Source organism: Numenius arquata, chromosome 3 (assembly GCF_964106895.1).
Source record: "Numenius arquata chromosome 3, bNumArq3.hap1.1, whole genome shotgun sequence".
Lineage (NCBI taxonomy): Eukaryota > Metazoa > Chordata > Aves > Charadriiformes > Scolopacidae > Numenius > Numenius arquata.
In genome coordinates this window covers 7,674,049-7,687,880 of record NC_133578.1, presented here as the reverse complement: position 1 = coordinate 7,687,880, position 13,832 = coordinate 7,674,049, and the positions used below count along the sequence as shown (strand labels likewise).

Sequence of the window (13,832 nt, the reverse complement as noted above, 5' to 3'; positions counted from 1 at the left end):
CCACCCCACACTCCCAGCAAATAAGCTGCATCAAACAAGTCAGCTCTGCCTGTATACACACCCCAAACATTGAGATAAATCAAATAATTCTGTGTCACATCTATAAACAGGTGAATGGACATTTTCTAAAAATAACAATAAGCCTTCCAAGATAAATAATATCCAGGCAAAACAAAAAATAAAAATCATAACTTTTAAAATATCTATTATTTTTCAACTGCGAGAAGAAAATCATACTTTTCATTGTTGCTTTGCTCACAACTACTTCAAGTCTTTTTTTCTCTTCTTCTCAAATTAAAGCTGTAGAGTTCACTTTAAAAAGCTGTCCTGAGAGAAACAGGCTTGATTTTGCAGGACGGGGACTAAACCAACAATGCTCATTCTATAATACACCACGCATTCAAAATGAAGAGGAACAAAAGGAGTATTGATTCTGGTGAATGACAAGAACCTAAAAGACCCAAGTAAAAATTCCTGTAAGAGCAATTTATTCATGAACAGCTTAGGGAAAAAGAAGTTAATAGGAATTAATATTAATTTACAAAGAACATAATGCACTTTGTTGACTTCTAAAATGGGTATTTCCAAGTCAACAAAGCTCTTTCTAATCTCTTTAGCTGACAGTTATAATCACTTCATATTTCTCCTCACATCTCTAATAATCATTTACTCCTTAACTTAGATTTAAGGAAATACAGTGATTTTAAACACTTCTTCCTCAGAGAGAGAAATTAACAACAAACACTTCATTGTTGTACCAGTATCTGATGAAATGCATCAATATCATTTTAATTCCAAGTTCTGACTCACAACATTATAACATTTCCATTACAATGGTGAGAATAGGAAGAAGCAAGAAGCTTTGTTATAGACAGCTATTTCCCAGTTATTGTTGACTTAAGCCTATAAAACATTAAAAAAAATGTATACCTCACTTGAACACTGACACTAAAAAGCTAGTTGCAGTTTTCATTTGTAATTATGTAGATTACCATTCCTGACACATAGCTGCAGATAATTTAAACAGTATTGACATACATCGACATACAATCTGATGGAAAGAAAAACAAACATATAAAGCTGGTACAAAATATTATTAAAAGCTAACATTGCAATTATTGGAAATAACTAACCTCGTGCTACGATTGTGATTTCAGAAATGTAACAAAATTAATTCCATATTTTCAGAAAGCAGAGTACAACTACGTCTGTATTCTGAGGCTGCAATATCTAAGTAAAGAAGCTAATCTTGTATGGATGTACATATTTTGTGCAGGCAAACATTAATCCACAAATTTAAATTAGAGAAGTACAGGCTTCAGAAATTAAATAGCCTTCAGTGGTATAAAAGCCTGTGTTTCAGATCCAGCAAGTCAACAAAGTACAATTTTTCCATAGGACACAATATGCTAAGTTTCTTTGGAGAAACCAGGCGTATCTCCCATCCTTGACACCGCAGTATTTCTTTCTTAGAATGCGGTTTGACACAGTATTTCCTAGAGTACTGTTTTTGGCTGGGGAAGAGTTGATTTTCTCATAGTTGCTAGGATAGGCCTATGTTTTGGATCTGTGCTGGACACAGTGTTGATAACACCAGAATGTTTTCATTATTGCTGAGCAGGGCTCGCACAGAGTCAAGGCCTTTTCTGCTCCTCACCCCACCCCGCCAGCGAGCAGCCTGGGGGGGCACAAGAAGATGGGAGAGGACACAGCCAGGACAGCTGACCCCAACTGACCAAAGGGATATTCTGTACCATACAATGTCCTGCTCAGTATATAAAGCTGGGGGAAGAAGAAGGAAGTGGGGGACATTTGGAGTTACAGAGTTTTGTCTTTTTCCCATGTAACAGTTACGTGTGATGGACCCCCGCTTTCCTGGAGACGGCTGAGCACCCACCTGCCCATGGGAAGTAGTGAATTAATTCCTTGTTTTGCTTTGCTTGCGTGCACGGCTTTTTCTTTACCTGTTAAACCATCTTTATCTCAATCCACAAGTTTTCTCACTTTTACCCTTCCAATTCTCTCCCCCATCCCACTGGTGGGGAGCCAGCAAGCCGCTGTGTGGCGCTTAGTTGCCAGCTGGGGCTAAACCATGACACCTAGAAAATAGTATTTGTCTCCATAATTTCAGTCACAAATAATTTAGCAAAATAGGATTGACGTTTCAGCAATGATGTATTAGGTGTTCAAACAAAAAATACACAGCTGAAGACAGCTACAATGCCACTCAACTAGCATACATTTAAGGAGAAGATAGTGAAATAAGTGGAGGGACCTGGTATCACACCAATCAGACACAAAAGTTTGACAGTTGTCCTTAATCCCAAACACTTGAAGTCTGATCAATATCTGCATTATAAAAGGACTCAAATCTTTTTGTCATGAGTAAAAGTAGTTGTTTTCATGAGGAAAGAGGATGTTTTGTGGAATATAACCATTTCTAATCACACAGAAGATAAGTGATCAAACAAACCTCACTGATAGGAATAGTTAAAATATCACAGTTACAAAGATTGTAGGAGGAAACAGAACTTTTCCGAAAAAAGCTGAAGGCGTGCAAAATAAAGAATCAAAAAGACAAGCCGTAATCAAATCTAGTTCATGATTAGATGCCTTTCCAGATCAAGAGACTTGGAAAAAAAGGAAGCATCAGTGTGAGAAAAAAATTGGGATTATGGCCTGTTCTCCATGTGTTTTGAAATATTGACATGGTATTTAAGTGAAAAGTGTAAGACCAACTTTACTCACATTCAACAGTAAACTACTCTAAGTTTGTATAAAACAAACCAATACTGTCTCCCACAAAAATGCCTAAAAAGATGAAAAGTTTCAAAAGACATTTGGTTAAAAAGGTCTGACTCAGTCTAACGGAAGGAACTTTTTAGTCACTGAGCAAATAAGAGAAGACACCGCACAGAGAATCCCATCAAAAGTAAGCACATAAAACCAAAGAGGAATCCATTTCCTTTCCTAGATGTACCAAATGACACACGACCTTACGAGAGAAAACGATGTAAGGAAGGAATTTGTGTAAAGAGTAAAAAATGTTTGGTCATATAGATTAATACATTGTTAGTTAGACATCTGAAGCAAAGAAAAAACTTTGTATGGTTTATTATAAAATTTGGTCCAGTATTTAAACTGCTCTTGGTGGTACTCTAATTTTCAGACATACTATTTTGATGTTTTATAAACCTTTGCATTCATAAACCAAAAACAAGTTCAGGTCTAACATACTGTGCAAGTCCCGGCTGCCTGGCAGAGCCCAGACATGCTTTTCAATGATAAATGTGATCAGTAGCTCAGGCTGGCTTTAAAATAAGGCCAGAAATAACATTTATTCAATCTACGATAAAAACCGCAGGGCCCCGAGCACTTTAATTTTAGTACAACCCACAGAAATTCCCAACACCCCATTATTTTCACATCCTTCAGCTCATTTCCATCAGGCTTCATGAGTGGCTTGCTATACGAGACAGCTGGATTCTGGACTTGGTCACATTTGGGGTTTTTTGGTTTATTGGTCAGAACTGGACAGGGTTAAATAAAGGGTATGTTGGTTATTTAGGAGTCAAATTTGAGCTTCTGAGAAAAACTAAAGCTATTTTTGTGTAAGATTTTCCTGTTACCTGCAAGACTTTCCTTTCCATAATGGTAGGAATAGCGCCACGATGTGTGTGGGAAAGGCTAATATTACTTTTTACTCCGAAACATTTGCTTTTCTTGTAAGATTCTTCCCCTCAAACTTAAGTAAATAAGCATATGGCATTCCCTGAATGTCAGAATCGTTCCGTGTTGTCAGACCAAGAGGGAAAAAGAAGCACAATCAATAAATTGAGAACACTTCATGCTCAGCATCAACTCCTTTTGCTTTCATTCTTCAGGTTGTGTTAAAGAGTTTTGAAAATAAGCACTGTGATTTCATGAAAAACAATAGTCTTTCCTGAGGTCAAAGGTGAAGGACGACAAACAGCTTCTTGTAAATTAATATTGCCATGTTACATATATGTTACTTTGATTGAAGTAAATGCATATATCATGCAAGATATCGTATATAAATGCGATGCAGAAAGAGTAATAAACAACCATTGAACTTTTTGTTGGTTTAGAAGTCTGCATAGACACCTGTCTTTAATATACTAAATTCTGTTAATAGTCTGAACTCCTGAACTCTGCCTAGAGTTGCAAAAGAGAATGCCATACGGATACCCTTATTTGTATACTGATAGTAACATTTAAATTAGATAGAGTGCCTGTCTGAAGAAATTCTAGTTGTAATGACCAAGGCTTTCACAGCTTTCGGGGTTGAAAATTTCTATATGTAGCAAAGAGAGACTTTCATGTAAGACACTACAGAACTACTGAGGAAATCAAAGAGGACTCCTTAAATTTAAAGATTCTAATACAAATTAAAATGTGCACTATATGTATGTATTTACATGTAGTTCCTTATTTTAATTGACTCCAGTACAGACACTCATTAAGAGGGACATTTTTTAAGAAAATGAAGCCTCAAAAAGAGAAAGGAATCTGGTATCCATGACAATATTCTGTACTAGATTCTCACCCCTAATTTGCATTATTCCAAATTCTAAAACTACTGTTAATTTTCATTCGTGAAGGTAATTTCTTTATGCTCTTTTCTTTCAACTTTTGGGAAGACAAAGTGTTTGTATCTCACTACAGAGCTGCTAAACACAACTGAAACCAGTACAACAGTTGTCAGCAGCTGATGTCAACTGAGAAGGCCAAAGCCTATTTAAGTTTGCATATGGCAAACTGATCTCCAGAGAGAACTTCTGATTCCAGGGAAGAGATATGGCTGTCAGACAGCCAAGTATGACAGCCCACACTACTGAGAACCTATAAATGGATTTTCCCTTTGTCTTGTTAAAGAAAGATTATGTTTCTTATTTTAAGTTCAAATTGATATAATCAGATACTGGTAACTGGAAGTAAAAATTTTGAATTTGTTTTTGTTTCCTGTCAAAGAAAAGGTATAGTCAAAATATTCATACGCAGCAGAATAAATATAGCGTGTTTGACAACTGATACATTTATAATAAACTGAACACTGAGTGAACACTGAGTAATCAGGTGGCAAAGTTTTCTTGTGTGCAAGACATAACTAAGGGGTCATGAAGGCAAAATAAACATTCAGGTCATACTAACAATACAAGGAAATAAAAATAAAAACCCTGGAGGCATCTCACCTTTAGCTCTGCTTGTATGAATTCTGCCACGAACCCAAACCACTTCATCAGCCTTCTCCACTGTCAAGTCTTTTATTCGAATCAAAACTCTATCTGAATTACAGAAAAAATAACACATTTTAAAACCCTTTTGATTTTTTTCAAAGCAAAACATTTTTCACTTTAAACTCTAAATACATTTTCTATCATTGCTAAAATTTATAATAAATCCAAGACATTAGGTTTTGTATCTACAGCATAATAGATATACTGAAAACACGCAAGATCCCATTTCCTTTCTCAGTGAATTGTACTTGATCAAGTAGTTTTAAATTGGTTCAAGCTTATTGTTTGACTTATAGAGCAGGGTTAAACTGAACTAAAACAAAAGCAAGACTTACTGCAATTCACGGATGGCAGAACTCAGCATGACTACATGACTTTTGATAGGACTTCACTGCCCTGCAGTGTACTACCTGCACTTATTAGTCTGAATTTCTGCTAGCTAAGGGATAGCTGCCCTGCTCCACTGTGCGACGAGAAAGTTGGTGTGTTGAACATACCAAAACAAAGGCTCAGAGGTGACAAGACTATTCTCTGTATCTACTTAAATAGGGCGAATATCACTATAAAATAACTATTATTTAAAATAAGGAAGAGAAAAGAAACCATAAATAAATGTGCATTAGAAATGAAAATATTTATTTTCATTAAAACAATAGCATTTTGGAGCAACAAGAATATTACTGTGTAAAGCCAGTAAAATTTATTTAAAAGAGAATCTCTTTTACAACCCGATCAAGAGCCACTATCATTGTAGGAGCCAGGATTCATCAGAAAGAACCCGTCAAATTCTGTGTACCCAAGCAAGTTAAGTAACAATAGGAATGCATGGTTTGAAAAGGACAGATTTTGGATAGCAAAGGAAAAAATAAAAATTATCAAGGAAAATATTTTTAAATAAATCAAGACTTTAAAAATTGTATATAACCATTATGAACTGCCAGTATGCTGGCTGCATGCCACTATTCCTTGAAATGTACTTGTTTCATTGTATTTTTCTGTAGATTTTTGGCCAAATGTATTTTTGCATGGTCTTAAACACTTCCTACAATATCTACAAATGTTAGAGGATATACATAGTATTGCACAGAACCTCAACAGTTCTAACACCTACACTTACTCATTTATAGTTCATGTGTGGTTAAAACCACTGCTTATTAGACACAAAAAAGTCTTCAAGGGAGATATTGATCCTTGTGAGTCTCTTCCAACTTGAGATATTCTATGATTCTATGATATGTAACACAAGCAAATTCACTCTCTCTGCCTTTCATCGCAGACTTCTCCCTTGTTTCAAAATAACATTAAATTTACTAAGACACTTCCACTCTAGACTTTTCCTGCCAGAACTCTTCCCCAGTTTGCCTACCCCAGGTTACCATCTGCTGTGCTGGACTCCTTCCCTCTGTCTCTGAATACCAGTCACAGCTTGCCCTGCAAGCGTATTATTCAGCACTGGGAATTTTAGGGGGTTGAAAATGTTTATTAGCTTATGCTCAGGGCAATGAATTTTTTTTCTTCACAGACACTCATCAAAACCAGAACAGAATGAAAGTGCATGGAGAAATACGATAGGAAATCGACTCAAGTATATTAATAATATGTGTGTGTGCACGCATGCACTGGGGAAGGGAGAAAGGGGAATAAAGATGTTATCACTTGCCAGCAACTTCTGATGTTCAAGCTTTATCAGTATAGCACTAAAGGAAACACGCAACCAGCACAACCCATAAGCTTTAGCATTTCTAAGAGTCTGATATTCAGATAGTTAAAACTACCTCAGTCAACTTAAAACTGTATTGTTAGAAACTTAAACATTTTCCAGGCACAAGCATAAAGAGAGAATGAGGTGTTACCCTTTTTATGGATCCTTAGTGTTTCAGGAACCATCTGCACTAGACAAATATTTTTAAAAGTCTATTGGATACATAATGGTTCATGTTTCATCAAGACTAAACAAGACACCTTTAACACAAAGATTTTTATATGGTATGAATTACTGAAAACTATTTCACCTTTCATAAAAAGGGTAATAAAACAATATCCAAAAAGAGACACCATAAAGTCATTTTTTCCAACACCAGATCACAGAATCACAGCATGGCTGAGGTTGGAAGGGACCTCTGGAGATCATATGGTCCAATCCCCTGCTCAAGCAGGGCCACCTAGAGCCAGTTGTCCAAGATCACGTTTTGATTGCCTCTGGTCCCGTCCATGTGCTCCACTGAAAAAGAGCTGGATGTAGCAACTGTTACATCACTTTGTTTCCCTCCTTAAACACTTCCCAAATCTCATCTTCTTTTCTTCTCATTTCTAAAATGCCAGGAGTTCATAGTAACATCTACACTTGTTAGTGTAAGCAACTGTCATTCATTTTCTCTTGTCCAACCAACATACTGTAGCTCAAGTCTTCCCTCTGTACTCTCATGTATCATTTCATCTGGAATTGCTTTCTGTTCATTTCTCTCTCTTCCATGATAAAAATGAAGCTTCTTGGTCTCACCTTTAAGGTCCTCCCACCATGTTCTTCAGAGTACCACCTACTTGTTCTTTCACAAATGCGAGCTATACTTACATTTTCTGTCTTCTTGCCACATAAACACTTACAGACAATTAAATAATGCAAAAATAAAAGCTGTTTTAAACCATGCTACAGTTGCAGTGAAGACAAGGGAACAAAGATTTTAAACAAAGTTGAAACAAAACACCCCATATGTCTGAAATTACACTTCCAGCCCCAATTCAATATTCAAGCCATCTCACCCTCACTGCCATTTTGAATCATGTTTAAGGGGAAACTAATTCTTTTTGTTTCCTTAGCACAAACTCTTATTTCAACATACTAAATATCATTATCTTTCTCTCAGAACTCTAACCTCTTCTAAACATGGGAGGAGAGGATAAAAGCCCAAAAAGCTGTGTGGGTTATACAAGACAAAATCACTTTTCCACCCCCAGACTCCCATTCCCTGCCTGTCACATCAGCCTGTGTACTGAGTTCATTTATCTTGCATCATGGCGTTTTGAAAAGCATGGTCAATATTTCTGCTGTCTCTGTGAAGTTCCAGCATGTTTACGATGTTGGATAAATTTGAAAAAGAGAAAAGTTTAATAAAAAAACCCAAAAGCCAAAAGCAGTACAAGACGAAAGCAGCTTCCAAGGAGGGGAGATGAAAGTAATGGGGCTGAAGGGAGAAAAAGGGAAAAGCAAATGGAGTTTTACTAGCAATCATAGCCTCAGGCAGGCAGGAAGGACTAAAAGACATGATGTAACTGGAAGTGAGAATATCAGATAGCCAGGGCAGCCAGCACTAGCAGGAGACAGACTGAAGTGGGCCAAGAATGAAGGCACAGGTGTGTGTGAGATCAGTAAAGCAGGGTGGAACATCTATGCAACAACTTTGCGAACACATGAAAAGAGTTTTAATGTGCCTGCAGAGGAACAAGAATCTATGAGTACGGCAAAAGGGCAATAAGGCAATCCCTTGGAAAGGGAGAATAATATGTTCTGATCACTCTAAGCTTTTTAACTTCCCATGTCCAGCCAGTGTCCTCAGGACAGTGCAGTTACTACAGCCAGCCGAAAAGCAACAGTGCTGCAGACGTCCAACTGAGCCCCTACCCACCTCTGCGCTGGCTGCTGGCTGCAGCTACCAGACGGTATGTGGATCTGCCCATGTCATACCACAATTAAGTATTTGGACTTAGAAATGGCATGTACCCACACAGGCTTCAGAAATAAACAAAATTAATACACCGCAGACAGATGGGAACACCCGCATTTGTGCTTCCCCGCCACCCCCTGCCCCAAGCAGTAGTTGCTCCAAGACACTCCATGCATGCAGAATACTTTGGGGAAAAGCAGATGCTACTAATGCCGAGCTTCCCCCTCCCATGAGTCCTTTGATAAGAGCTCTCCCTGGCAGAAACTACTGAATCTTTAAATAAGAGGGCATTACTCTCAAGGAAGGGACTAGGCTGATATGGAACTTTTTCATTACAGGCATTTTGGTTTTTATTGTTACCTAATTTTGGTGTTCTGGATAACCATCTTCTAAAAAATGAAACAGCAGGAGTGTTGTAGGTTGTATTTTAAGCCCAATGGAAAACCTACTCAAACTTGTCCATATACTGGCTGAGACTTTTTTTTTTTTTAAACGAGGATCGAGGGTCAAGGGGACAACAGATCTAAACACAGCACTCAGCCTTTTTCATACCATTTTCGCCATTTTGCTTCATATTTTTTTACTCCACAGCGTTTTTTGAATACAAGACAGTTGGCAGGGTAGACTGTCTCCATGAGAGTAGGATTTGATCCACCATCTCAATCTGCCAGCTCAGGTCTCCCACACAGTTGTTTGCTATGGGGTGTGAAACAGGCAGAGAAAACACAGCGTGCAGAAACTCTAGTGAGCCAAGTGCCATCACAGGAGAGTGCAGGAAGAGGAGATCCAACAGGGCAATCTTTCAGCCCACAGTGAGCAGTGCAGGTTAACCAGTCACACGCTCACTTGGAGAAATTACATTTTTCTTAATATTATACATAAAAGGCATATTATTATACCTAAAAGGTTGTGACTGCTTCTCCTCCTGGCCTGTATCAGGAATAGTGTGGCCAGCAGGACTGGGGCAGTGATTGTCTCCCTGTACTCGGCACTGGTGAGGCCCCACCTCGGGTGCTGTGTTGTTTTGGGCCCTTTACTACAGGAACAACATTGAGGTGCTGGAGCAAGTCCAGAGAAGGGCAACGAAGCTGGTGAGGGGTCTGGAGAACAAGCCTTATGAGGAGTGGCTGAGGGAGCTGGAGTTGTTCAGGCTTGAGAAAAGGAGGCTGAGGGGAGGCCTTATTGCTCTCTACAACTACCTGAAAGCAGGTTGTAGAGAAGTGGGTTCAGTCTCTTCTCCCATGTAACAAGTGATAGAACAACAGGAAATGGCCACAAGTTGCACCAGGGAAGGTTTACACTGGATGTTAGGAAAAATTTCATCACCAAAAGGGTTGTCAAGCATTGGAACGGGCTGCCCAGGGAAATGGTTTAGTCACCATTCCTGGAGGTATTTAAAAGAGGTGTAGATGTAGTGCTGAGGGACACAGTTTAGTGGTGGACTCAGCAGTGCTAGGTTGATGGTTGGACTTGATGATCTTACTCATCTTTTCCAACATAAACAATTCTATGATTCTATGGCTGCAGACCAATTTATGGACTGTTATGTGGTTACACATAACTATGGATGGCTGCATTCCTGCCCCTTCCAGCAGTGATCAGACCCTTAGCCGACTTCTTTCACTTTGCTAAACCAACTAAACAAGTTGTTATTATTAGCATGTTGAAATCGATCAGCAGAAGACCCAGCATAGGAAGAGAGGGAGACCACAGCAGCCAGCAGCTGGGCAAGCTTACAATGTTATTTCAACTTTAGCTCCCTTTCTTTGACAGTTAGTATGTATTTTATTCAATAATGACTATTAATAGTCTCTAGTGATTTTCTTTTCCCATTATATTCCTGACATAATGTTCCCTTTCAGTTGGTTTCAACCTATGATTGCTTTTGTGGCTCCTCCTTTTCACTATATTCTGCATTTCTCTTCTTAAGAGAGGTCAACCAAAACAATCATTCAGAGAAAAAAATCACCTTACCACAGATGATGTTCCTTTTTTACATTTCACTATGAAGAAGTTACAAGAAGCCAGTCTATTACTTTCCTCCGTTCCTGTTTCATGCATCAAATAGTATGAAGATTAATATTTCTTGGGATGTCAGCCCGGGAGATTGTTCTCTAGCTGACAAGTCTTTCTGAATCCCAATTCCCTATCAGTAGAAAATGAGGATTTCCTGAATCCACAGTGGTGTGAATAATGATAAAACCCATAAATATTAATATATAGTATTAATGGATTTGGTGCTCATATACAGGAGTAATGAAGGCTGCAAAAGCAGACAGATACCCTACCCCAAACAGAGAGACCTGTTGTAGCAAGCCACAGAACTTACTCCCAACAAATAAAAAAATTGACATCTCAGGACTCAGTATGTTATAAATAATAATAATTTAATCCAAAATAAAGTCAAGCCCGCAGTAATGGACAGAGACAAAAACTGACAAGCCATGTAGGGCGTGGTCCAGGCAAGGGCAAAGATTGAGATTCCTTGACCTCTCTGGACTCAGCTCCAATATCCAACCGCACTCACAATTTTTTTTCCTTCTATCTAATCAGAACTTCCTGTATTCCAACTTGTGACCATGACCTCCTGTCCAATTACCACACACTTCCAAGAGTCTGGCTTTATCTTCTCTACACCCTCCCATTAAGTGGCTTTAAACTGTAATAAGATCACCCCGCAACTTCCTCTTCTCCAGGCTGAACAAGCCCAGCTCTCTCAGTCCCACCTCAGAGATCCTGGGCTCCAGTCCTCTGAGCAATTTGGTAGCTCTCCAGTGGACTGGCTCCAAAATGTTAATGTCTTCCTTGCACTGGAGAGCCCAAAACTGGACACAGCACTCCAAATACAGCCTCACAAGCGCCAAGTATATTCAAATAAAGGGAAAGAATGGCAGCAGGATTTGAATGAAAAAGTCTGGTAAATGATTTCTCAAACAAGTACTGAAGATATCAAGTATATAACTTCTTTTTTCCTTCTTTTTCCCCCCACTTTTTAAAAAACTTTTTTCATTTTTTAACTGACCTGGTTTCTCTTGGGATTGTATCATTGATGACACTCCATATCTTTCCTTAGCATAATCCTAAAATGGAGGTGAGAAACATATATCAAAGAAGCATACACAAAAAGATGATCAAAATCATTATAGATTTAACTGAAGTAATGCAAAACAATTAGCTATAATATTGAAGTAAAGAAATTGTGTTTTAGACTCTTAGAGATACATAAGTGAGAGAAGATAATTGTGCCCTGTAAGGAAAAAAAAATTCCAACAGAAAACACATATTAGGATCAATATTTGCTGCATAGTAGTTAGTGTGAATACCTTTATAAAGAGCCTACTCCTGAAAAAAAATTTGAGTCCTGCATAAAGAGATACATTGCTAATTATTTCATTCCCATATTCAGGCACAGAAATCCAGCAGATCACTTGACTTATCACAAACACAATCTGACACAATCTGTTAGGTAAGACACAGGGGGGATGCGGCCTTTTCATCAAAAAGATCACAATTTTGGTTTCCCAACTAAGCCAACTCATTTCCAAATTAAAAAAGCGTTGGTTTATTTATTTTATTCTGTTCAATATATGAAACTAAGTTAATTCTAAACACTTTATTTGGCAGGGGGTGTCTTTGTTTCTCTGCTTTTGATGAATCGTGGCCTATGTATAATTTCACAGAAGCCACCTATACTCAGAATCCCTTACTGCTGATGCATTTTTGGCCTTTCAACAGCAAGCAAAATTAATTTATAACAAAATGAATTGCTGGTCATTATTAATACTTATTTATTTTTGTTTGTTTCTTGAAGAAATACTGGCCTACAGTTTTTCAGCACTGATCCGTGATCTTCAAGTACAAGACAGAAACACCTGCCAGGCCAGCAGGAGCCACCGGTGCCCCTGCAGAAGTGGCCTGCCATGGGGCAGCTGCCCAGATGTTGCTGTAGGGGACTGCAACGGGGAAAGGGGACAGGCACAGGGCTGTGCCGTTTCTCATCGCTCAAGCAGGGCCTCCTCCACCAGCAAACGAGGAGATGGCACTGCAGCGGGGCTCCGCAGACGCTGTGTGACCGGAGAGGGGCTGAGCTCTTCCTTCAGTGAATCACAGAATGACCGGGCCCGGGAGGAGGTGGACAGGCAGGGCAACAGCAAAAGCCATATCTGCCCTCAGGCCCGGCCAACAACCCCCCCTGCCCCCTTCAGGCCCAGCCTCCCCACCCTGCAGGGCCCGATGCCTCCTGCCCCCTCAGCACCGGCCCCTCGGGAGGCTCCAACCCCGCGCTAGGCCGGACCCTGACCCTGTCCCTTCACGGGACGAGGAATCTCGACGCCGCGCCCGCGCCCGCCCGCCCGCTCCCTCCCTCCCTCCCTGCGGAGACCCACATCGGCCGCCGACGACTCCTCGCTCTCCGGGCGGCGGTCCTGGCCCTGCCCGCGGCCGGCGGCGCTCGGCATCCTGCTACGGCCCCTCACCACCCGGCACGGCACGGCACGTCCACGCCGCTTCCGCCCGCCCGCCTCTCGCGAGAGCGCGGCGACGCCCGGCCTATCGCGAGAGTTGGGCCGCCACCTCAGCGCGGGCCCCCCCGCACGTTCCTCCCCCCCGCACCCGTTTTCCACGGCCTGAGGGAGGTGTCGCTTCCCGCCCTGCTGCAGGCGGGGCTGCCGTTTGCCCCCCTCTCCTCGCCTCAGGGGGCGAGCAGCGGCCGAAACGGTCATATTCCCCACCGGCCTGGCGAGGCTCAGCGCCTTCAGCCCTACCCTGACGCGGAGGGGAAAGCTCCGGAGCCCGGCTCGCCCGGCTTCGCAGTCTGGCACGTTACGGCCTGAGGTAACGTGTTGGACTGCGAGGTGGCTGACTGACATGTTCGGTTTGGTAGCCAGACCAAAGTACACTTTTGTTCTATCAC

General features: G+C 40.5%; 1 protein-coding gene across 2 annotated transcripts in view; it reads right to left on the bottom strand.

Moving 5' to 3' along the window:
• DARS1 (aspartyl-tRNA synthetase 1) overlaps nucleotides 1-13,439 on the bottom strand; it is a 42,302-nt gene extending 28,863 nt beyond the window's left edge. The window contains exons 1-4 of one of the 2 annotated variants that reach the window (XM_074146015.1): nucleotides 13,306-13,434; nucleotides 11,943-12,000; nucleotides 5,214-5,306; nucleotides 238-451 (exon numbers count right to left, since the gene is read on the bottom strand). In XM_074146015.1, coding sequence (XP_074002116.1) covers nucleotides 238-244 — 7 coding nt within the window. In that variant the 5' untranslated portion in view covers nucleotides 245-451; nucleotides 5,214-5,306; nucleotides 11,943-12,000; nucleotides 13,306-13,434. Of the gene's footprint in view, nucleotides 1-237; nucleotides 452-5,213; nucleotides 5,307-11,942; nucleotides 12,001-13,305 lie in introns of both variants that reach the window. The other variant, XM_074146014.1, reaches the window with a different exon arrangement.
• Nucleotides 13,440-13,832: the final 393 nt, after the last annotated feature.